The 25,860-nt window shown below is 36.8% G+C and overlaps 1 protein-coding gene across 1 annotated transcript in view; it reads right to left on the bottom strand.

The window, feature by feature from the left end:
* Positions 1-25,276, bottom strand: part of Reep3 (receptor accessory protein 3) — a 91,642-nt gene extending 66,366 nt beyond the window's left edge. Inside the window, exon 1 of the mRNA XM_027931329.2 lies at positions 25,051-25,276. Coding sequence (XP_027787130.2) covers positions 25,051-25,082 — 32 coding nt within the window. The 5' untranslated portion in view covers positions 25,083-25,276. The remainder of the gene's footprint in view (positions 1-25,050) is intronic.
* Positions 25,277-25,860: the final 584 nt, after the last annotated feature.

The raw sequence follows: 25,860 nt of genomic DNA on the forward strand, positions 1-25,860 counted from the left end.
TTTTTGAATGCTGCCTAAAATCTTTGTCTTTTAATTGTTAGTACATTTACATTTATTGTAATTATGATATATATAGATGTACTCTTAATATATTGTTCTGTGCTTTCTATTTGTCTGACCTTTTTCTCCACTCTCCCTTTCTCTCGTCTTATCGTATGGAATTAATAAAACACAGTTCTTTAGTTCTTTACATCAGTTCCTGGTGTGGTTTTCTGACATGCCCCATGAAAACAGAGAATAGGAAAGCTAAAAGTTAAGTTCAACAGGTTTTAAGAAATTCTCTTAGTAAAAGCTAGCTTTAGTGTTCTTTTTACCTTGGTGGGTTCAGGTTTCTGAGCAATCTTTACAATCAGCTCACTTACTTATTTTTTTTTAAATAACAAGAAGTATTTACTTTGCTGGTAGAAAAAAATTATTGAACATTTCCAGTCTCAGCTCTTATAGATAATAACAGTAAATTCTTCACATAACATTCATTGGTTCTAAAGTTTTTGGTTGATCATGTTGCTACCTAGTAATGATTTTCATTCGTTATAAGAATGTTCACAGTTTGAAAGGCTTTCATCACTAGTGCATTTTAAAAAAAGGTTGTTACATATTTCATCTAGTACTTTTTCTTGATTTCAATGGGGTCCATCACAATTATGTTTTTGTCCACCAGGATGCTGAAAATGAAACTCTAAATAAAAATCTAAGAAAGGAAATCAGTCTCTCATTAGGCATTTCTAGGACTGGATGAAAAAAAAGTAGAGATATGAGAGTTCCCTAAGTGTGATGCAAATCATGTAAATTGCTTATGTGTGACAGTGCTAATGTTCTTTTGTGCTTATGACAAAAGAGCTTTTTAAAAAACATGATTGTATGCTCAAGAATATGTTTTTATTTTCCTTAAATGTATGACCCTTTAGTTTTTAGGACAAATTTGGATAATCTCAATTTCTATTCAATCCTCAAGATTTGATAGTACAAAAAAAAAAAAAAAAAAAAAAAAAAAAAAAAATCCAGGAAGCTCTAATTCTTTCCCCAAAGATATATAAAGAGGATGGAAATGTGGTTCAGTATTACATAATGTTGCCACCCACTGCAGAAACAGGAATGAGTGCCTAGCAACTGTAAGGGTCATCTCAGGAGAGTGCTGATTGCTCATTGGAGCATTCTAAACACAGATGCTTTTCTATCCTTATCACTTCCAGTCCCCACTAAACACATGCTGGTTACCTTGGATCCCAGTGCCATCTCACGAAAATTGTCCTCTGACAATTGATAACTAACACTCAGGGCAGCCTCTATCTACTCTTGGGTGACACATGTGGGTGGGCATCAAAATAAATTGTAAAATATTAGAAGAAAATATGCATTCTATGTACAGAATAATCTCTATTCTTCCCTAGTGACATTTCTTTAAAGATATGAAATGTCAGTTTTCTTGATGGTATTTTTCTGACCTTATCCCCCACAAATCAGGTTTTAGCTTCAAGGGGAAATATCCAACTATTAAAGAGGTTATACATGAGTATGTATAGATATTATTTGGTGCTTACAGTAGAAGAGGTTTTCTTAAAATAGTAATTTCATGTTCAAGAATAGATTTTTACTTTCTTTAAGTGTACAGTCATTCACATTTTAGGCTAAGTTTAAACAATCTTAATTCCTATTCAATTCTAAAGGTGTAGTAATACAAATGAAGACCTTGGAATCTTTAGTTCCTTTTCCAAAGTATATAAAGAGGTTCTGCAATACACAATGTTGCCCCCACCCCAGAAAGAAAACTGAATTCGAATGCACAACATTTTTGATGTGAAGTACCATGTCTATGTTTCCTTATATATTCTGAGGATGAGCCATTTGTTGTCTTTATATGCTTTGAATATTTTCTCCCATTCTGGCTTCACTTTTACTCTTAAGAGTGTCTTTTGACAGAAAGAATTTCTTAATTTTAGTCTCTTTCAATTTATTATCAATCTTTTCTTTTATGATTAATGCTTTTTATGTCCTGTTTAAGGTCATTTTTCCTTATCTTAAAGTCATAAAGATATCTTTTATATTACAGAAACTTTACTGCTTAATTTTTTATTTGCAATGAGACTGGAATTGATTTTTTTGTGTATTGTCTGAAGAAAGTGGCTATGATTATAGAGATATAGGGATATCCAATTATTATAAATACCGATTATTTATTATTATAAATTCCTATTATTATAAATACCAATTGCCATTATTATTATAAATACCAATCTTTCCTCAATGCACTATAATGCTACCTTTGCCATAAAACACATGACAATATATGTATAGATCTTCTGTACTCTGTACTCTTTTACTGATCTGTTTGTCCTTGTTCTAATACCACATCTTCTTAATTGCTGTAGCTTTGTAATAAATCTTGATATCTGATTGAGTAACTTATCCCTCTATTTTTATTGTTTGCTCTTCTACTTCAAGATTGTCTTGGTTAGATCCTGCACTCCACATTTCCATATACATTTAAGAAATAACTTGATAGTATTCGTCTCTAAGTATACGAATTCCCTACTTCATGAACTCATCCAGTTTCTTCACTTTAAATATCTGTAGCCAATCTGTCAAATAATTCTCTGGGTTCTATTTTTAAAAATAAATCCAGAACCTGACCACTGATACTACCCTCATTCAAGTTACGACCCATCCTCACCAGTTTATTAAAATAGCCTTTTAACTGATCTCCAAGCTTCCTTCTTTTCCCCCATATGGTCTGTTCTCCACAGCAGAGAGATATTTTAAAATATAAAGTCTGATACTGTCATTTTTTTGGCCAAAACACTATACTGGCTCCCCATCTCACTCAAGAGTTAATTCCAATGTCTTTAACAATGGCCTACACCTCTGGTGGCATTCCTACCTATCTCCAGCCACAATGACCTCTCTGAGCTGACCACAGCCCTGTGTTAGGGCTTGTCCTTCATTGGCTTCCTTTTTGGAATGCCCTCCCCATTATCTGCACAGTTAAGGCCTTAATCTCAGGTAAGTCTTTGTTCAAATGTCAATTTTTCACAAAGGCCTTTCTTAACTATCCTATTTAAAATTACCCTGTTCAAAGGCCTCGTCAGACTAAAGGAAAACTCAAATCTAAACAGAATGTTTAATCTTTCGACAAATAATAGAGTACAGAAGTACCCATAATAACTATAAGCAATTTGAAAAGCAAAGTTTTATTGTTTCACATAATCCATTCTGTCTTCCTTGTATTTGCCAAAAATAAGACAGCTATAGAAATTAATTGAACACATGATAAATAAATACCACAAACTGGGAGATGAGAGCCCTTTCTGCTCATGATAAATCTCAGTTATTTTGTTTGTTTGTTTTTCATTTTCAATTGTGGAGCAGAACTGTGTAAGTCAAATGGTATTTGCTTAAGTGACATTTAATCCCTAATTCATACATAGGATAGGGAGAATTGGGACATTTTCTCAAAATCTTCAGGTATTAGGGCAAATTTTTTCAATAGCAGATTTATCAAATGTTACTTTTAAAGTTTACTACATTATATATGATCTATACTAGAAAATATATGTATACAGGATGTGGTGGCACACACCTGTAATCCCAGTGATGCAGGAGGATTGCAAGTTCAAGGCTAGGGCCAGCAATTTAGTAAGGCTTTAACCAACTTAGAAAACCCCTGTCTCTAAATACAAAATAAAAAAGGGCCAAGAATGTAACTCAGTGGTAATAGTATCCCTGGGTTCAATCTCTAGTATCAAAAAGAAAAGAAAATATATGTAATAAATGTATGCAAGTTATAAGGGCCGACAAGAAAACAAACAAACATATGAACGTACCATACAAACTGAGATTAGGACATCACCATAACATCCCATAAATCTCTGTGCTCCTTCTCTGGCTAACATGTTTCCATCACCACTCTTCCCCATTAGACCTTGGCAGTTTTCATTGCTTAAAGCTTACCATTCCATCTGTAAACCTGTTCTTCTCATGTTTCCCATCTCTCAAAATGGTGACACCTCCCACTCAGTTGAATCACCAAGCCAGAAATCTGAAATTCCTTCCTCCTTCTCCTCACACACAATCACCAAGTTCTGTCAAATTCTTTCATTTCTTTGCCCATGTCCTAAACACTTCAGCCTTGATTCTCAGCCTTCTTATTTTTCATAGGAACTATCTGCCTTCATTCACTTTCCCTAGACTCACCTTTTCAATAAAGAAAAACCTCCTTATCAGGTTTTGCAAAACTAGGCCTAATTGATTGAACTCTTCTGATTTCTCTAATCTCATCTTATGACATTGAACTATTTGATGTTTCTCAAGAGTCCTATTATTTTTCTATGCCTTGGCATATTTTGTTCCCTCTGACTATGACCTCTTCTCAGGGAAGATAAGTTAGCAATGGAATTTAAAAAGTCATTATATCTGGGAAGATATCCTTGCTTCCTCTCAGTGGGGAGCTTCTCCTCCTGGTTGTCATAACATGTTGTTCATACTTGAAGCAGCAGTGTAACTTTGAACAAAGTCATTGACCTTTCTGTGTCGTTTGTTTTTCTGTAAAATACAATGATATTGGTGTCTACTTTGTTGTAAGTATTAAATGAGTTAAACCATGTAACAAGGCCAGGCACATGGTACACATTCTGTAAGTATTACTAGTATTATTATCATCAATGTTGTGTTCATGGACTTTCCCATCAATAAATATTTGTAGAAGAAATAAGATAGAAAAGCATAACTGAGCCTTTTGTACATATAATCTAATATACAAATATAGCCTAAGCTGGGGTCAGAAAATGAAAAAATGACCCAAGAAATTGACCAAATGCTAAATATCCAATCTAAGGGTTCTATGACTTTCTTTTATGGCCTCTGAAGAATGCAGTGGCCTTTTAGCAGTAGAAAATTATGACAGCAGCAGCATTTATGGTGTGTGGGTCAAGTTAATAATTTCTTAAATGCATGTATTAGCAATTTTAATTTTCAATTTAAGAAACACAATGATGTTCTTTTATCATAACTTAATAAACAATGCAGTTGAAAAAGTAGTAACAAGTCTAATTTCCTTTAGTAACAGGAGTCTCACTGTCAATTTACATACAAAAAAAATGGTCATGTTTCCCAATATTATATTTATTTGAATTGATAGTCATCTTCCTCCTTTCTGATTCATCATTTATTTTGTGAAGATAAGCTACTTTTCTTTAAAATGTCTTTGCTTCATTAAAATAATTCTTTTCACAGAATGTTTTTCTTATTGGTTTATGGCCTAAGAGTTACCTTTACTTTATTTTCCTTTTTCAATTAGTTTCCATAACAACACACTGAACTTTAAACACTATATAGCTTTTCTCAGGGTATAGGGAAAGGACATATAATTGAAGTTGGACAAATTCCAACAATTTCCTTTAGAAACACACACACACACACGGACACACCAGCCACACAGAAACAGGATTCACAAAATGAAGACACCCCCCCCCCCCCCGGCCAAGTGTCATAAAAATGGTATCACAATAAATTGTATCCCTATTTGTCACTCAGAAAAGCTCACTTCTAGAGTTGGGGTTGTGGCTCAGTGGTAGAGTGCCTGCTTGGCACATGTGAGGCACTGGGTTCAATCCTCAGCACTACATGAAAATAAATAAATAAATAAAGTTATTGTGTCCATCTACAACTAAAAAATCTATTTTAAAAAATTAAGAGAAAAGCTCACTTCTTGTGAATATGTTCTCTCCCCTTCCAAATATTTAAACCTTTTAAGATTTCTTCTTAAGAGATTTACTCTTTAACAATCAAAGTCCCTTTTTAGTAAGTTCAAACTTAGCTACCTTTAGTCCTATGAGTCATGAGCATCTAAGGACTGACAATTACCTGTTTTCCTCTTTCCTAAAAATGTTTTTCTTTCTTACTGATGAAATACAAACAAGTTAATCAAACCATCTTTAGAGTTTCTGTCATTTTATGAGAAAGAGAGCAAAAAAGGGAAAAAAGCATGATTTGCAAGTGAGAAAACAAAACAAAAAGCACCAAACTGTTGGTTCAAATTCTTCACTATACCTGCACATTTTGTTACTCTATTACTAAATTTATATCTGCAAATTTATTTATACTGTATTTATTATTTATTTAATGCACCAGAATTCTTCTAATGCACAAAATAGCTTTAAAAGTAATATCAGATAAAATATTAGCAAAGTAGTCAACAACATATTAAGAAGATTGTCCATCATGACCAAGTTGGTTTTATCCCAGAGATGCAAGGATGGCTTAACAAACACAAATCAATAAATGTAGTTCATCACATAAATAAAATTAAGGACAAAAATCACTTAGTCATTTTAAAGGAGGCAGAGAAGACCATCAACAAGATTCAGCACCCATTCATGATTAAAACACTGAAGAAACTAGGATAGAAGGAACCTACCTCAATATCATAAAGGCTACATATGAAAAACCTAAAGCTGACCTTGTAGTAAATGTGGAAAACGTGAAAGCATTTTCTTTAAAATCTGGAACAAGACAAGGATATTCACTCTCACTTCTGTTTAATATAGTGCTAGACACTCTATAAAGCAATTAGGCAAGAGAAGGAAATAAAAGAGATGAAAATAAGAAAGGAAGAAGTCCAATTGTTACTATTTGCAAATGATATGATCCTATACTTTAAAGATCCAAAAAACTCCACCAAAAGACGGCTAGAGCTAATAAATAAATTCAGTAAAGTAGCAGATTATAAAATCAACATACAAAAATCAATAGCTTTCCTATATATCAGCAATAAATCTGCTGAGAAAGAAACCCAGGAAAACAATTCCATTCACAATAGCCTCAAAAACAAACAAGGGCTGGGGTTGTGGCTCAGTGGTAGAGTGCTTGCCTAGCATGCACAAGGCACTGGGTTCAATTCTCAGCACCACATAAATGTAAAATAAAGATATTGTGTCCACCTAAAACTTAAGAATAACAACAACAACAACAACAACAACAAACTATAGAACAATGAAGAAATAAATTAAAGAAGACCTAAGAAGATGGAAAGACCTCCCATCTTCATGGATGGACAGAATTAATATTGTTAAAATAGCCATACTGCCAAAAGCACTATACAAATTCAGTACAATTCCCATTAAAATAAAATTGACATTCTTCACAGAACTAGATAAAACAGTCCTAAAATTAATTTGAAAGAATAAAAGGCCCAGTATAGCTAAAGCAATACTAAGAAGAAGAAAAAAAATGCTGGAGGCATCACAATATTAGACTTTAAATTATACTACACAGCTATAGTAACAAAAACTGCATAGCACTGGCATAAAAACAAGCACATAGACCAATGGGGTAGAATAGAAGCCACAGAGCCAAACCCAAACATTTACAGATTCTGGACAAAGGGTCCAAAAACATTCATTGGAGAAGGCAGCCTTTAACAAGTGGTGCTGGGAAAACTGTCTATACATTCGAACAAGAATGAAATAAGACCCTATCTCTCACTCTGCACAAAAATTAACTAGGAATTAGACCAGAAACTATGCAATTCCAGAGGAAAACATAGTCAACACTCTAGCATATTGGAACAGGCAACAAGTTTCTCAATAAAGTTCAGGACAAAATACCAAGAGTTAATAAATGAAATGGCATTAACTTATTAAATTAAAAAGCTTCTGTATAGCAAAGGAAACAATGGGAATATGAAAAGAAATGCTACAGAGTAGGAGAAAATCTTTGCTAGCTATGTGTGTGTGTGTGCGCACGCGCGTAGCGCTCTGAACATTGAACCCAGGGCCTTGCGCATGCTAGGAAAATGCTCTACCATATCCCTAGCCCCTGCTAGCTACTCTTCTGACAGAGGATTAATATCTAGAACATATAAAGAACTCAAAAACTTAACATCAAAAAATAAATAACCCAATTAACAAATGGAAAAATGAATTAAACAGACACTTCTTTAAAGAAGAAATGTAAATGGCCAACAAACATATGCAGAAAGTTCAGTTATATAGCAATTAGGGAAATGAAAATGAAAACTACTGAAATTTCATGTCATTCCAGTTGGAATGGCAGTCATAAAGAATACAAACAATAATAAATTGTGGAGAGGATGTGGAGATAAAGGAACACTTCTATACTGTTGGTGGGATTGTAAGTTAGTACAACCACTCCAGAAATCAGTATGGAGGTTCCTCAAAAGACTAGGCATGGGGATCGGACCGGGTGGCACACACTTGTAATCCCAGGGGCTTGGGAGGCTGAGACAGGAGGATGGCAAGTTCAAAGCCAGCCTCAGCAAAAGTGAGGCACTAAGCAACTCAGTGAAACCCTGTCTCTAATAAAATAGAAAACTGGGCTGGGGATGTGGCTCAGTGGTCAAGTGTCCCAGAGTTTAATTCAAAGTACCAAAAAAAAAAAAAAAAAAAAAAAGACTAGGCATGGAACCACCATATGAACCAGCTATACAACTCACTACTCAGTATTTATTCTAAAGAATTAAAATCACCATACTATAGAGATACATGCATACCCAAGTTTATAGCACCACAATTCACAATAGCTATAGAATCAATCTAGATGTCCATGAATGAATGATCGGATAAAGAAAACATGGTATATATACAGTATGGCATTTTATTCAGCCATAAAGAAAAATTAAATTATGTCATCTGCAGGAAAATGAATGAAACTTGAGACCATTATATTAAGAGAAACACGCCAAACATAAGGCCAAGGGTCATATGTTTTCTCTCAGATGTGGAACCTAGAGAGGAAAAAGTAAAAGAAAGGTGGGGAAGTGGAGATCTCATGAAAATCAAAGGGAGATCAACAGAGGACAAGGATTAGACGGTAGGAAGAGGGCAGAAGTGCTGGGGAGTTATATTGGCTAAATTATATTGTTTTATTATGTGCATATATGAATATGTAACAAGAAATTCAACCATTATGTACAACTAAAATGCACCAATAAAAAATGTGGAAAAAAGAAAAATAAAAGTAGGTTAATTCCTCAACAAACAAACAAATAACAGAGTGTTGTTCCAATCCCCAGTAGTAGAGTGCTTTTTCCCAGTGCGCACAAAGTCCTAGCATAGCAAAAAGTAAAAAAAACTCCTGAGATTACCAAAGATGAATCAATGTTATTTGGTGAATGACTGGTAAGGAGCACTGGTAGGTATAATATGGAATGGAAGAAAGTGATAACAGTATGGCACAACCAACAGCGACAGGAGAGGACTGCAGGGCTGCAGGTCATGACCATGAGGATATTCATGGCATCCTGCATCTTGACTGTGCCCAGAAAGATAGACTGAAGTGAGATCCTACCTAAGACAGGCAGGTTAGGTTTCTTAATCTATTAGATTCAGGATGAGTTAAAGTCCCCTTAAGATCCATAAGTTGGCACCTAAAGGCTATTAAGAAATGAAACACTAAAACTTTCAGAAGTCTCTTTTTCCTCATCTTTCATTTCTTTATACAGAATTATAAAGAACATTCTTACAAAGTGGTTGCCATGTCTGTAATACTGATTAGTGTCTGCCATCAGGCAAATGGACAGTTTTAAAAAAATAGGAAGGATAGAAACATATTTCCATATAGGTCATATGGGTGTAAAGGATATTCATGGGGAGTATTGCATTTGTGCTTTTCAGTAACCTGTGAGTTCATCAAGAACAGAACTGAGTGCTGAGGGATATAGCTCAGTTGGTAGAGTGCTTGCCTAGCATGCAAAAGTCCTTGGATTCAATCCCCAGAACCACTACCAAAGAGAGAGAGAGAGAGAGAGAGAGAGAGAGAGAGAGAGAGAGAGAGAGAGAGAGAGAAGACACAGAAGTGTTCTTTAGAGATGGAATTTTAGAGTGGAATAAAGCCAAACTACTAAGCAGTAATGCTACTTGTACTGACTCTAACTAGGACAATGATATATGATTGCATTTTATGAAACTCTGAATTCTGTAAACTAGAAATAATATGACAAAATGTTGATATTTCCACTCATGCAGAAAATTGAAATAATGAAAATCCTATAATTTCATAAAAACAGTTTCAAAGTTGGCTTGAAGAAGAAATTGAATACTGTTTTTACCCTTCTGCTACAGGCATTGCCATTTCCGGTAAAAAATAACACCTATATTTTATTGAGATCTTTATAATAAGGTCTTAAAAACAAAGCTCATGTAAAATACTACTGGCTGAACTTAAAACAATAAACCAAGAACCCAATTGTTTCCCTTGTTTAACCTTTTAAATATATTTCTGTAGATATAATAAATATTTTAGAATAAAGACCACTGATTTCTGCTAAGTGAGTAATATACTGGTAAGTGTACTTCTCTAGCTAATAAACACTGCTTATTCCATCTTTGTTCTTATATAGAGTAGACAATTTATTCTTTATATAGTCTCATTTTCATCTATTTGAGAAAAATTTATTATACTTATAAGCAAACTCTAGGGCTCTATGGCAAATCCAGAGCCATCTAATCACTGGAAAAGTAGCAATCACACCCTTCTCCCCACAAAAAAACTTAATGAGTTTAAAGTTATACAGTTATCCACATGTGCTAATACTTCAGTCTACTGTAGACACAGTAGCCATCCTATGACCAGTTCTTAAAGATGGTTGGTATGAAAAGTCAGATTATAAAATACAGGCATTTGTTATTTTGAGGGAAAGTAAATTAAAACTTGCTTTTGATTTAAATTATATTTTAGTTATTTATAAAAAACATTTGGTTGTATAAAAAATAAATATTTTTATTAGAAAGGGTTCCTATTTATTATGGAAACATTATCAGAAAGAATAAAGAAGACATTTAAGACTCATTTCCAGTTCTTCTGTCCAGAAATAATCAATGATAACATTTGATTATGCAATTCTCTTATTAGCAGAGAAAGATTATAATAGAGTATATAAAAGTGGGATCTGAAAACATAAGTCACTTAAAAACTCTTTTGCTCAAATTTAACAGATAAGTAAAACTGAAGGAGTAAATAAAACTGTACTTAAACAGTAGAAATGTCAGGGTCTAATGTGATACTTTGCTTTTAAGAAAAGGACTATGAAAGACTGGTATTTCAACTCTAAATAGCATCTGCTTGTCTGCTATGGAAGATAAAATTTTCTTGATGCTTCATTCCTCCCACCCACCTCCTCCCCTCCAGATTTTTTCTTTCTTTCTTTCTCTCTTTTTTGCAGTACTGGGGATTACCTAGAGGCACTCTACATCTGAATTACATCCTGTAGGCCTTTTTATCATTTTATTTTTATTTTTGAAACAAGGTTTTGTTAAGTTGCTTGGGCTGGCCTTGAACTTGGGATCCTCCTGCCTTGGCCTCTCAAGTAACTGTTACAGGCCTGGGCCATGGTGCCTGGGCTTTTCTAGGTTTTAATTCCTGCTATTTTTTTTTTAATATGACATACTAGTTTATAGTCTTAACATTGTGGATACTTTAAAAGCATGAAATGATTTTGGTGAATTTACCTTAAAATAAACATAAGCCTCCACATTGAAAAAATCTTACAAATGATCTTTAAGGTAGCATAAATATGTACTGCTGTAAATGTGCTATGAAGTCACCTCACAAATGTGGTATTTTGCTGTTTGGTACACTTTGTTCTTGTTAGGAATATGAACTCCATTTCCAGGTTGAATTTCATGAGGTACTGAAAAGAATGTTGTAATAAAATCCAGACATTCCATCTACTATATTCCTTGCTTCTAATACTTGCACATTCCATCTGAAAAGACCAAATTTGTCTGGAAAGATTACTTCATTTTTTCTTTTGGTATTGGGGATTGAACCCAGGGACACACTGCCACTGAGCTACATCCCCAGCTTTTTATTTTTTGAGACAGGGTCTCACTAAGCTGCTTAATGTTCTGCTAAGGTGCTGGGACTGGTCTTGCAAAATCCTTCTGCCTCAGCCTCCCAAATCACTAGGATTCCAGGTGTGCAAAACGTAACCCGGCTGGAAAGAGTACTTCTTTATAGACCACCAGCTTCTTGCTAAGCAAAAGATATTTTTTAGGAACTTAAATTCCCTTGTTTTAATATTACCAAATTATTGAGAACCAAACTAAAGATACCATACAATTTTTGTTTCCTTGTTTTAAAATGGTAACAATTGGCCGCATGTCTGGAAAGCATGGCGCCTCCGGTGGGTGCAGCACCACTGAGCAGCTCTCCAGGTTTTGGGTGACGATCGATGGTATTGGCTGTGGACTTGTGAAACCCATCATCTTAAAATATTGAGCTTAAGAATTTTTGTGATGAAATTTCTGTAAATGGAGCAGTCTCTGCTTCAGTTTCTGAAGCTGGAAAAGGACCCTCTAGTAGCCACATTGTGGCAGGCATCATGGACCTGAACCCTAAGTGGAATGTCTCATGTGTCTGCTCAGCGAGGTAACTAACTGTAAACTGCTTTGCCAGAAGGTTATCTCCCGGTGTTGCCAGACGGGATCTGCACAGCCCTGCTTCTGCTAATGCCTATGAGTTAATCCCACCCAAAGAGAATCATAAGAATTCTTTGGATTTCATCCTCAAAAATAGCCAAGGAATTTGAGTGACTGAGATCACCATCACCACTTTTAGCAGCTAGCTAGTGAAGCTGGGGTATAACTAAAAATATCTGAATTTCAGTTTAGGTGGTCTGGGTATAATCTCATGTATAGATGGGACTTCGGTGATTGTAAACTGAAATTGTTAATGTGCATACATTGTTGTAGGAAGCTAAGGGGAAACAATGCTTGGCCTCAAAAAGCATTTCTCAGTGGATTTCCTGTGAAGTCATTGTTTCACTTAAAATTTTGAAAGCACAATTAAAGGTTCTTCTGTTTTGTATTTTTTATTCACTAGCAATGTGGATTTCAGATTAAGACCCAAAGTAAGAACATATTTGTTCTATGACTCCAGAGAACATTCTTAGGAGTTTCACAGAATAAGAATTTTGCTGTTTTTTTCTTTATTTGTACCTGCTAAAGTGATTCTATACTGCATGTATTGCCACTCACAAACATTGCTTTCTTTTACCTTAAATCTAATAAAGCACAGATAAAGGTAAAAAAATACATAAATAAAATAAAATGGTAACAATATTTGGCAGTTCAATTCTGCGATCTTTCCAATATTACTAATTTGCAAAGTAATTGTCACTAGGTTTTTCATATTTTCTAATTTAACAGTTTTCAAACCTGACTGTACATTCCAATCACCAGAGGGGTTTTGAAAAATAAGGATGTCCAGGCCCCATCCCAGATAATTCCATCAATCTTTGGGAATGAGGTCTTGGAAATGTTGTGAATGTGTGTTTGTGGTACTGGGGATTGAACCCAGGGGTATTTTTCCACTGAGCTACATCCCCAGGCTTTCTATTTTTTAATTTGAGACAGGTCTCCCTAAATTACCCAACTGGCCTGGAGCTTGTGATCCTCTTGTGCAGCTTCCAGGGTTGCTGGGCTTACAGGTATGTGCCACCGCATCTGGCTTAAAAGTGTTTTTAAGAACTTTAAATATGGTGTAGTACTTTGTGAACTCTAATTCTATTCTTTTCTATTTTACTTTTTTTCTTTTTGAGACAGGAGTCTCCCTATGTTCCCAGGTTGGTTTGTACTTGTGGGTGCCTACTACAGCCTTCTGAGTAGCTGGGACTACAGGCGCGGGCCACAGTGCCCATCAAGAGCTCTATTTTTAAATGAAGAATCAGAAATGCTCTATGAAAATGGATAACCTCATCAAGTGTTCAGTAATACTGAAAATAATTTTAAGATTTTTAAGAGGTTAAAGTTAATACTACCAACCGTATGTCTCAAATTAAACAAAAGCATTAACTTGCAACATTTGTAAATCAGCTTTTCTGGCCCAAAGCTGTAATTTTAGGTCACTCCATCTTAAAAGAATTTTTTTTAAAGCGTGAATAAGGTTGGAAAATCTGTTTATTAGAAAGTTTTAGAATTGGTTTGAGAGATTAAATGTTAGCAAACCATAAGACTCTGACAAACTCATAGCAAAACAAGAATTTGGTGCTTCCCTAGTATGCTGGAGCCCATGAGTTCGATTCCTCAAGGAAGCAAGAAAAAACAATCTGGCTAGAAGTAAAGTGATCATTGTTTTAAGTGCGCATTTGTAAGCTAACATTCTTCATGCCAAAAAAAAAAAAAAAAAAAAAAAAAAAAAGTTGGCAATCTGTTGGTATTTCTGGATGACTACTGGAGTACAGGGGTATAGATAACTTTAAAAAATTAAATCTAGTAAGTTTTTTACTTTGCATTCTTGAACTAGAAATCTTTACTGACAGATCTGCAAATCTACTAGCTGATGCCTCATAATCATGTTCCTGAGGGTCTGAGATGCTTTTTATTTCATTTACTGACCAAGTAAGCACAGCATGTGGAATGATAAGGGGGCAAGGGGACAGCATAAACAGGCCAAATAAATCCTGGCTATCAATGAGTGACAGATGTCTTAGCCAGATCACCCCCTACAACAAGGCTGATCACATGGAACACACACCACTCACTATTTCTTTCTTTTGTATAAATGATGCTCAGTATGCATAAGAAATAAGAACTACATATCAGTAGTAAGTGTTAGTATTAAAGGTTACCTCTCACTGATAGGTTCAGAGCCATCCCAGATTTTAGGGCTAATGCTAACTACTAATCTTGGGGAATTGTCTAAAACAGATGTTACTTTTTTTTTCCCTTGTGCTGGGGTACAAACCCAGGCCTTCGTACATAGTAGGCAAGCACTCCATCGTTGAGCTGCATCTTCAGCCCAAGTTAAATTACTTATGTAGGTATTAGAGAGTTTCAAGCAATGCAACATTTTTTTTTTACTATTAAACTATCAAAATAGACCAATAGACTTAATGATATCATTAAGAATACAAAACAAAAGCTTCTGAGTGAAGAATATTATTCTGTATTTCAAAATCCACACTATCACTATCTTAAAATGGAAGAAGCTATAGCAAAGGCACATTAATTTACACATTTTTAAAGATACTGAGTTACTTTTTATATCAATAGTCCATGTATCAAACGGATATACAAGAAAATAACTGTCATCCAAACATAAATGGGGGGGGGCGGAAAGAAAGTAGTTAAATAGCTATTTATGCATCTACTTCTAGAACCTCAAAAATCCCTTGGATAACTAAGTTGGACATTGCTCATTGGACTCATATCAGCTCTGAGAAAGAATAAGAGGCATCCTGCTTGGCGATTTCACAGAGGTTCTGGCCTTCTGTTCATATATTCATCATGACAGGTGCAGCCCCTTCCCTGCCTCCATCTGTGGCCTGGCTCAGCACTAAAACTGGCCTCTACACCAGTAAGAGGCATATGGGCTGGGACAGGCTCAGCATCAGCATCTCCTTTCTGTTGATATCTGCTCCTTGCTTGTCATAGCTTGTCCCTTTAGATACTGTGAATATCTTGGTCCTTACTTCAAATGTTAAACATGTTTTTAATGTAATAGTTGATATAAAGAAGAATATATGACACAATACTTCTAGGTCATTAAGCATAATAAAATGAACACTGTGAATCTGTCACCCAAAAATTTAAGAATATTACCAATATCTTTGTTCAAACCCCTTTCCAACTCTTCACAACTAATCTCTAATCTAGAATTTATGATTATCACTCTTTTCTGAAAAACAGATTTTATACACACACACACAATTTTACTATACATTGTTTAGTTTTGTCTATGCTGGGTCCTTTAAAATGGTATCATATAATAGGCAATCATATCTGACTTGCTTTAAGACACTTAAATTTCCCTATTACCTGTCCATGTTGATGCTTATAAGTGGTAATTTACTCGGTTTTGTTGTTAACACTTCATTATATAAATATGCCAACATTTACTTATTCTCCTGTCCATGTAAAATTGTATTTTTGGTAGACTTTTGCATTACGAACATTCCTATAAATATCCTTGCAAATGTGTCTTGGCGCATGTATCAGATTTCTTTCATGGTACATTGCTAGTTATGAAATTGCTGGGTTATAGGGTATGTGAATGATTAACACTGTAAGTTAGGGCCAAATTGTTTTCCAAAGCAGTTCCAGCATTTTACTCTCCTACTGGCATTATAAAGAGGATCCGGTTGTTCTACACATCCTTGCCAGCACTTGGTATTTTCAGACTTCTTAATTTTTGCAATCCAGTAGGTGTGAAATGGAATTTCAATATGGTCTTGATTTACATTTTCCTGAAAACTAATGAATTTTGTCTCGCTTTTTATGTATCTAGTTGCCATTGGTGTCCTTTCTATGACATGTTAGTTTGTCCATTTCTCTTTTACATTAACATTTTTCCTTCCTGCTTTTAGAGAATTCTTTAATATCTTCTAATTATTATGTAAGTTGTGAACTATGTTACAAATCTGTCTGCATTGTAAACCATTGGGCCATAATTCTTGTGCTAGTTTCTCCTATCACAGCATCCTACCCTGCCCAAGTTAGACTGAGAAAATAGCAACGAGTTTCTAATTAGTTAAAAAATTTTCTATATCCTCAAAATGATATTTAAAATAATTACGTATTTTTCATATAGACTGCCATAGGTAAAGTTATTTTCAGGAATGGTGAGTGTAGTAGAAATGGAGTGAAATTGAATCTTACTAGGGTGATGATACATAAGAATGTATGTACATTTGACCAAATTCATGTAAATTATTACATAAAAATCCTCTCAATAAAGCTGACTTCAAACATTAAAAAACACTAGGAATAATTTTAACATAGTAAAGTGGCATAACATTTTATGTGAGGTCTGGATCTGGAGCTGCCCCTTATCCCTGCTACTTAGTAGTTGTGTGATCATCTTGGGCAAGTTATTACACATCTCTAAGGTGGAGCTTTCTCACTAGTAAAATGGAGATAAGAGCAGCACCTCTATTGTGAAATAAAAATGAATTAGTTTTAACTGCTTAGAATAATGCCTAATAGAATGAGCATCAAATACATGTCAGGCTATAAAAAATAGACAAATTTATTGTTTCCTCTATGCTCTTTTGTAGGGTCTGAAAAATTCTTCCCTACTATATCATGATATTTTCCTACTGTTTCTTCTAAGAGCTTGAAATGTTTTAGTTTTCGTGCTTAGGCAGATAATATAATTTTAAAATGTCAGCTTGCTGCTAATTCTTTTCTTTGAGAAATAACCAAGTTGTCACAATATTATTTAAAAATTATCTGTACTTGCCTATTGCTTTTGTTTTGTTTGAGAAAAAGTCTTGCTATGCTGTCCAGGCTGGTCTTGAACTCCTGGCCTTAAGTAAATTGCCTCATTCCCAGCTTCCCAAGTAGCTGGAACTATAGGTGCAAGCAACCACACTCAGCTAAACTGATTGATTTTGTGTAGCAGGGATTGAACCAAGGATACTCTACTACTGAATTCTATCTCCAGCACTTTTTATTTTTATTTGAGTCTCATTAATTTGCTGAGGTTGATCTTGAACTTGCAATCCTTCTGTCTCAGCCTCCCAAGTGTCTGGGATAACAGGCGTGCACCACTGTGCCCAGATTCCCATTGATTTTAAATTCCTCTTTTGTCACATCAGATTTCCACATATGCCTGGGTTAGTTTTTGGATTCCTTATTGTGTACCATTAAGTCTAGTGTCAATCACTGCAAAAATACTACCTTTTTAATTACTTCAACATTACAATAAACCTTGATATATAATAGGTCAAGTCTTCACTTCCTGTGTTTCCTAGTTTGTCTTTTTGATTCCTGGGCTTTTGCTTTTTCCTATGAACTTCAAATAATTAGCCTACCAGATTTTGCTAGTTTGAATCTTGAAAGTTCTCCAAAGGCCCGTGTGTTGAAGGCTTGATCCCCAACCTGTGGTGCTACTGAGGGGTGGTGGAAACCTTTTGGAGGTGGGGTTTAATGGACTTCAGTTCAGTGGAGGGCTCCTGAAGGGGGATGAGACTCCAGTCCCTCCTCTCTCTCTTTTGTATTTAGTCCTAGCCACCATGAGGTGAACAGATGTCTTCTACTATGTGCTCCCACCATGAAGTATTCTTGTGTTTCCCCTGGCCAAACAGGGACAAGTGACTATGGACTGAAGCCTCCAAAACTGTGAGTCAAAATAAACCATCCCTCCTCGTAAGAGGATTCCTCTCAGGTATTTTGCCACTATGACAGAAAGTTGACTAATGCAACACAGGTTGTACAAAAACAACAGTAAAATCCATAGATTTATTTTGGAAGAGCTCATAATCATCAATATTGATACATTAACACTGACTGTACATTTACTTGTATGGTCTTTATCTTTCAATCACATTTTAGAACTTTCTTCACAATCCCCCCATGCTTCAGTTTATGTTTTATTCTTTTTTCCCCCACATTTTTTATTGTTGTACATGATGATGGGATTGGTTGTTGCAAATCGTCCTTGCACACAATATAACAAAATAATTTGGCCAATATCACTCCCCGTTATTTCCCTCTCAGTTTATTTTTTAACAAGGGATTAATATGTTGATATTTTTTTGTTATTGATAGATTTGAACCCATTTCTACCATCTTTTCTCCCTATGTCTCCTCACCAACACCTGAGCGCCCCCCCCCCACTGCTTTGTTGTTCTACATCCTCTAGCTTCCTTGTTTTCTTTATATTATTTTCTAAGCGATTAGACCATTCTATTTTGATCTTTACTGTGAGTCAAAGAAAAACTAGAGAAAATGATAAAAAAGGGGGGGGGGTGCGTGGGGGAGGCAGTGCTGTGGATTGAACCCTTGGCCTTCATATATAGGCAAGTGTTCCACCACTGAGTTACAGTTCCAGGCCTAATCCTAATATCTTACCTGTTTCTAGGATGAGAAAAATGATAACTTGTAAGTTATACTTCATTTATAAATTTAGAAATATGGGATATAAAAGCTTAAATATAAAACATATAATTATAAAAATTATTTTCTGAGTGTTCACTAATTTTTATCAATTTTGAAAATTTTACTGTGAATATTTGAAATAGAAATTATTTTTAAACTAGTAAAAAAATTATGACAGCAGTATTTAAAAAAATTAGCAGCAGTATTTTATACAGAAAATTCTTAGGAGAGAGCGATCCTGAGACACTTGTGAACTTCCAAATATCATTACAGAATTTGTAACTTAGCCCATAAAACATCCAGAAGCAACAAACAGAAAACAACACTGCTATTTTTGATGGGAACGTCAAGCAGACTATACTTCATAGATCATTCCAACACAACTTTCTGTAACAATGGAAATGTTCTATTCCTGGGATGCCCACTATCGTAGCCACTGAGCACTTAAAATATGGCTAGTGTGACAGAGAAATGTTAAACTTTATTTAATTTTAATTAATTTACATTTAAATAGCCACATGTGACCATATTGAAGAGCATAATTTCTAGGGTCATTCCCTTCCATGTATGTTTTTCTTCACTTTTCACCTAACAAGTGGTTCCAAACAGTGGCAATTTTGCCTACTAGGCATATGGCAATATCTAGAGACATTTTGGGGGTACTTATAATTGGGGAATAGGGTTTAACCACTAGCATCCAGTGAGTAGATGTGTTTTGGGGGGTTGGGGGTTGTGGCTCAGTGAGTAGAGACCAGGGAATGCTGCTAAATATCCTACAATTTATAGGACATCTCCCCATAACAAATAATTATCCAGTCCAAAATATCAATAGTGCTGAAGTTAAGAAACATTGACATATATTAAAAGGATCTTTAAATGAAATTTAAAATACTTTGAAAATTGTTATGAATCGCTGCTTTGTATGCTAATATTAGCTGGTCTGCTCATTACTTAAAATAATCACTATCCAGTATCTTATCCTGACCACTACCATTTTCTCTGTCCACGTTACCTTAGTGACTATGTATCTTCCCTGAGTTTCAGTCACAGTTGTTGTTGTAAATATAAAAACATAAGTGGAACTGACTTAACTTTCAGTAATAGGGATAATTATACATAAACCCTTAATGGAAGTTAGCTTTGTAAACATGAAGACTTTTATAACAGAACAATTTTTATTGTTTTTGCTTTTTTTACTTCAGAAATATATGAAAGGGATAGTCTAGTGCAAGCACATAATTAATGACATAAAAATAAACAGAGAATCAGTAATTTTTTCCATGTGATTTCAAAACAATAATATTATGTACATTTAAGACATTTAAATTATGCCACTATTATTGTAATATAACATTTATTTAAACGATTTAGTTTATACTGAAAGTAGAGAATATAAAAATCTCCATCCTAAAAGGATTAAAAATTCAGTGAGAAAAGATACAATACAGCAGCCATTAAAAACAAAAAGTGGATAAAAGCAAATTGTTTCTGAAATAAAGTCTAATTTTGTTGCAAGTTCTGACCTATGCAGTGAAAACAATTCCCAATAGTATAGGATGTGTTTCTTTCCTAGTGAAGGAAGACAGAAAAGATGATTTCCTGTTGGGCATTCCCAACATCAATCTTGAAGATGTCAACCTTTTCATTTTCTTGAAAATATTATTGCTTCTACTATTGTTCTCAGTGTCTACAACAATTTAGGGTAATTTCTTATTCTTAGGTAAAACTCATAAACATTTAATTTATTAACATATATATCTCATTAAAAATGGCAAAGATAAAAACCTATCTTAACCTAATGGAAAGAAGATATTTTAGCTATCAGAGGTTATACAGCTAATTAAAATATTTAAAGCACATATGAGGATAGAAAATTATTGCTCATGAATTATGACTGCCCTCAAACTTCCATAAAGATTTAAAAATTATGGGCTGAGGTTGTTGCTCAGCGGTAGAGCGCTTGCTAGGCACGTGCGAGGCCCTGGGTTCGATCCTCACCACCACATAAAAATGAATAAAATAAAGGTGTTGTGTCCAACTACAACTAAAAAATAAATGTTAAAAAAAAATTTAAAAATTACTAGGGGATCTGGGAACATAGCTCAGTGATTGTGTGCATTCTTAGCATGTGTGAGGCCCTAGGTTCAATCTTTAGCACCCTCCCAAAATATAAAGAAATGATAGAAATTACTGAACAATTATAATTAGTAATACATTATTGTTTCATTAATACTATCAAAATAAACACCATATTTTCTTGCTCTAGGACATTCATTTCCAGGCATACTGTTTTATTGTCTTTCCTTTATTTGCTAAGGTATACAAATCCTACTTCCCTATCTACTCCCCTTCCCCAGATGATTTTAGCTAGGTTACCAAGGTTTAAAGAGGTTGTGTTTCCAGTAATGGCACAAATGCAGAGCCTTTTCCTTTTTGCTGTCTAGAATAAGTATGTCTAGAAAGAGGCTCATCAGTGAAAAAAAAAAAAAAAACTTTTTATTTTACTTAATACTGAGATCCTTGTGAGCTATCTTTCCAAATAATTCATTCATTCACCATAGCTTTCTTTTTTAAATATTTTTTTAAGTTGTTGATAGATCTTTATTTTATTTATTTATACATGGTGCTGAGAATGGAACCCAGTGCCTCATACATGCCAGGCAAATGTGCTACCACTGAGCCACTGCCCCAGCCCCTACCAAAGCTTTCTTAAGACAAGTTGTCAAACAAACATTGGAAGAGGAGGTTTAAAAAAAAAAAAAAAAAAAGCTCTTGAATTCATGGACTCTAATATTTATCATCAATATTTCTGTAACTCACAGTTCATATTCATTATCTCCATTCTCTAATTTCCAAAAACAAATACTCAATGAGCTTTTCCTGTGTGCAATGAACAAATTTGAGATAAGACTTATTCTTTTGGAGATTATTTTCTAGTTGAAGCAGACAATAATTGACAAAAGAAGTAAAGTTTATGGTATGCTTGAAAGTACCAGATACTATGTAGAACAACACAACAGGGAGGGAAAGCAGGAGTGCTTGGATCAGGAAGACCTCACTGATAAAGCTGTATCAGAAAAAAGTTAGGGAATGAGCCAGGAGGGCATCTGGGGATGTGTACTGAGGTGGAGGGGCTGGCAATGCCCAGGCTCTCAGGCAAGAGGCAGAGTGGAGATCAGACACCATGGCAGCAGGGCAGAGGGCATGTGAAGATGAGGTTTGAGGTATGAAGGAGTCCAGGTTATACCTTGTTTGTAGTCCATGGTAATGACTTGGCTTTATTGGGTGAGGCAGGAAGTCAACTGAGGGTTCTGATCAGAGAAGCAACAAGATTTTGACTTGTGTTTCAATGGGATCATGTTGGTTACTCTGTTAAGAATAAACTGTAAGGGGACAAAAGTAAAGGTAGGATGGTATGCTATAATAAGAACACATTTAAGATATGATGCTGGCTTGGACTAGTGTGATACATGTAAAGGTAGTGGGAACTAATTTATTTTGAAAGTAGAGTCAACACAATTTACTGTAGGATTCAATGTTGGCAATGAGAGAAGGAGAGGAAGGATGATATGATGGCAATGTATGATATTAATATCCTTTTGGAGCTGGGAGTAGTGGTACGTACCTGTAATCCTGGGAGATGCTGAGGCAGAAAGATTGCAAGTTCAAAGCCAGCCTTAGCAACTGAGCAAGGCCTTAAGTAACTTAGTAAGATCCTATCTCAACATAAAAAACAAAAAGGACTAGGGATGTGACTCAAGGTTAAGTGCTCCTGGGTTCCACCCCTGGTATCAAAAAACAAACAAACAAACAACTTTTTGGAAAACAATTTGATAATTTATATTTCGTGAGTGCTCTTGGCTCTGGTGTTACACTGCAGAGAACATACTCATGCAAACTGGAAGCTTTGGTTATAGAAGCTCCATGTGTTCCTTGTTCATACTCCCAAAAGTTCATATTGAGAGCATTGTCTTATCTTGCTCAGGATGAGCCAGATGTTTCAGTGGCTTTAAAGAAAGGTAAGCAAATTCTGTCTCCTAGTGTGAAAAGCATGTCCAAGTTTGTGTAGATCCTGATATTGTTTTTAATGTTTATACTTTTAATGTGCTAATGATTCAATGGCTCATGAAATTAATTTCCTGAAACTTGTTAAATCCATTTTTCTACTGTCTTTTTTTTTCTTCCTCACGTTTTTGTACCTTTTCCTTTGCCTTAGACCTTAAATTCTGTAGGCTTTAGTACTATAGGTTTAAATCCCCTCTCCAGTGAGGGTGCCTCCTAAGTGGTCTCTGCATTGCCAACTGATTCACACAACAGCAGCAGAGAATCTTGCAAAGTAAAGCTGTTACTGCCTTAATTCATTACTTCTTCTTTGAAAACAAGCTTTCAAGCTAAATACCCAGCTTTCCTTTCTAGCTTTCTCCCCAGTCCCTCACACGCACCAACTAATCTGGGCTTTCCCTGCTCTAGGTTTTGGCTCACATTGATATCTCTATCTGATCTACCAAAAATCCTTTCTGTTTTCTTGTTTGGCTGTATAGATTAGGTTCATTCTTTAAGGCCCAATTCAGATATAATCTCTCTTGCCTTCTTTGATGATTCTCCAAGCAGATATAATCCCTTCCTTGTTTAACACTAAGTGTTAAACTGGGAGTAACTATTAGAAGTCTTGACATTTTGACCTGTACTGCAGATATCTGGGTATTTAAACTTGAGTTCCACTAAGACCAACCAGGTATTACTGACCTTTGTATTACAGGTAGCACTCAAGATATTCATATTCCTACTCAATGGTCAAAAACAAAAATCTGATTTGAGTAGTGCAAGCTGAAGTCAAAGTGCTCCACAATGGAACCTAGAGAGTTAAAAGGAACCTAGAGAGTTAAAAAAGCAAGGTATATAGTCTTAATGGAGCATTTAATTTTCTAGGTGCAGACAGTGTTTGATAGACATCTACTAGGTCAAGAAAAGTATGCCTACATTATGTAAAAGATTGGAAGAGGCTAAAGAAACAATCTGAAGGCATCTGTGGTATAATTTTGACGTTTGATTAAATGACAAATTTTGAATGATACACTGCAAATCAGGTTAAACAGGTCTAAGCAATTCACTTACAACAAAATTAAAACTTGGAAAATTTAGCTCCTGCCTAGTGAAAAACAAACTAAAAAATGTGGCAATTCTTTATTTTCGAAATTATAAGGCTAATCAGAAAAGCTTGCTGGCTCATTATACATTTAATAAAGGTACTGAGATAACATTACCTACAGAGATGAATAATGAATCCAAGGATCCCTGAATGTAACTACGTCATTGTTGTTTACTTGGTGACTTTTTAAAAGTGGGGACGGGAATAATATGGGCAAGATGGAAGAAAATCGGTTTAAGCTATATTCAAACAAATACCTTTACAGAGCAAATACACGAATTGTTTTCCTATGGATTTGTAGCTCTTTTTGGTAAGACCACAATGAAAGGCACAGATAATATGAACAAAGGCAACAGGCACCTGCAGCCTGTGAATCACTTAGGAAATATTTCCGTCAAGACAGGGCCAAATTAGAGGATCTGTGCGATCACCTTTCAATAGCAGGCTCCTTTCCCTGTAAGTCCTAAATAGTGGGCCAACTGGGACCCTACCCAGGGATCCAGAGCTGGGAGCGGTCTTGTTTTTTAGACAAATCTCTCCTCCTACCACACGTGACAGAACGGCAGAGAGCCGCCAAGAGAGACACCGCAACGCATCAGCCGGGAATACAAAGGCTCGGCGCCACCGCATCCTCTGGAGGATCGTGGAGCCTCCCGCGCTCGGCGTCTGCAGAGTTTGCGCAGGACGCTGCCGCGAGGCGCGCCGCTCCCGGGCCCGCAGGGCGGTGCCGCGCAGCGCAGGGAGCGGGAGCAGGGAGCGCGCGCCGCCTGCCCAGCGCGCCTGCCCACCCAGCGCCGCCAGAGCAGGGGCGCCGATCCGCACGCAGCCGCGCCGGGCCGCCACCGCTGCAGCCACCGGCGCCCGGCCCTCGCCCGCCGCAGGGAGCCCCGCAGCGACGTGAACCAGGGTGAGGAGGTCGAGGGCCCCCAATCCCTGGGTAGGCCCGAGGTCGGACTACCCAACTCCCGCCCAGGCCCGGGCCTTCCCCTTCTTCCTGGCTCCTGTCCCTCCCCACACCTCCTCTGGGCCTCGCGTGCGCAACTGGGCGCCGTGAGCGGCACTTACACCACGGCTCGGGAAATTATCCAGGACACCATCTTCCCGCGGGCTGAGGCCCTGACTCCGGGGCGGATGGGCGCCGAGCGCAGCGGACCAGGCCGCCAACGGCAGGCCGCGCGCTCGCTGGCTCCTCGCGCTCCCCGGGGCCGCGCTGGCGCCCTCGGCAGCCAGGCCGGGTGTCTGCGCGCGGCCGCTGGAGCTGTGCTGTGGTCGGTCCCCCGCCGGTCCCCGCCCGCCGGCCGAGCCGCCGCGGAGCCCGCCGGCCCCGCCCCTGAGCTCCGCTGATAGGCGGTGGCGGCGGCGGCGGCGGCGCGTCTGCCGGGTCAGGGCCAGGCGACCGGGCCCGAGGGCTAGACCTGCGGGACCCCGGCCGTTGCCGGACAGCCTCGCGACTGCAGCCTTACCCCTACACTCTAACCTCTCTTACCCGCCTCCCTGGATCCTAGGGACGCCCACCCGGCGGTGAGAGTGGGAGGGAGGCCCGGGACTTGAGAGTAGGGGGTCGACAATGTGTGCATGAAGAATAAAATACCAGAAGGAACTCTGTGTCCGATAGAATTCTCTGGTTCAGGCCCTAGATTCTGGAGAGCCCAAAATTTGGAAAATGCTCGGGCACATCCGGTCCCCTCAGTGTTTACGGAGGCCTCCTTCAAGGGCATCCTCGTGGTACCGCATTTTAAGCGAAAGGAAACTGTTGGGCGACCTTGCACAGTCCTCATTGGTATACCAGCAGTCGCATGGTGCAATGCGGGGAGAGACCGTGGAGAGCATTGGATTTCATGTTTGCAGTTGTGGAAGTAATTGTTCTGGGCCTCT

This window comes from Marmota flaviventris, chromosome 4 (genome assembly GCF_047511675.1).
Source record: "Marmota flaviventris isolate mMarFla1 chromosome 4, mMarFla1.hap1, whole genome shotgun sequence".
NCBI classification, from domain to species: Eukaryota; Metazoa; Chordata; class Mammalia; order Rodentia; family Sciuridae; genus Marmota; species Marmota flaviventris.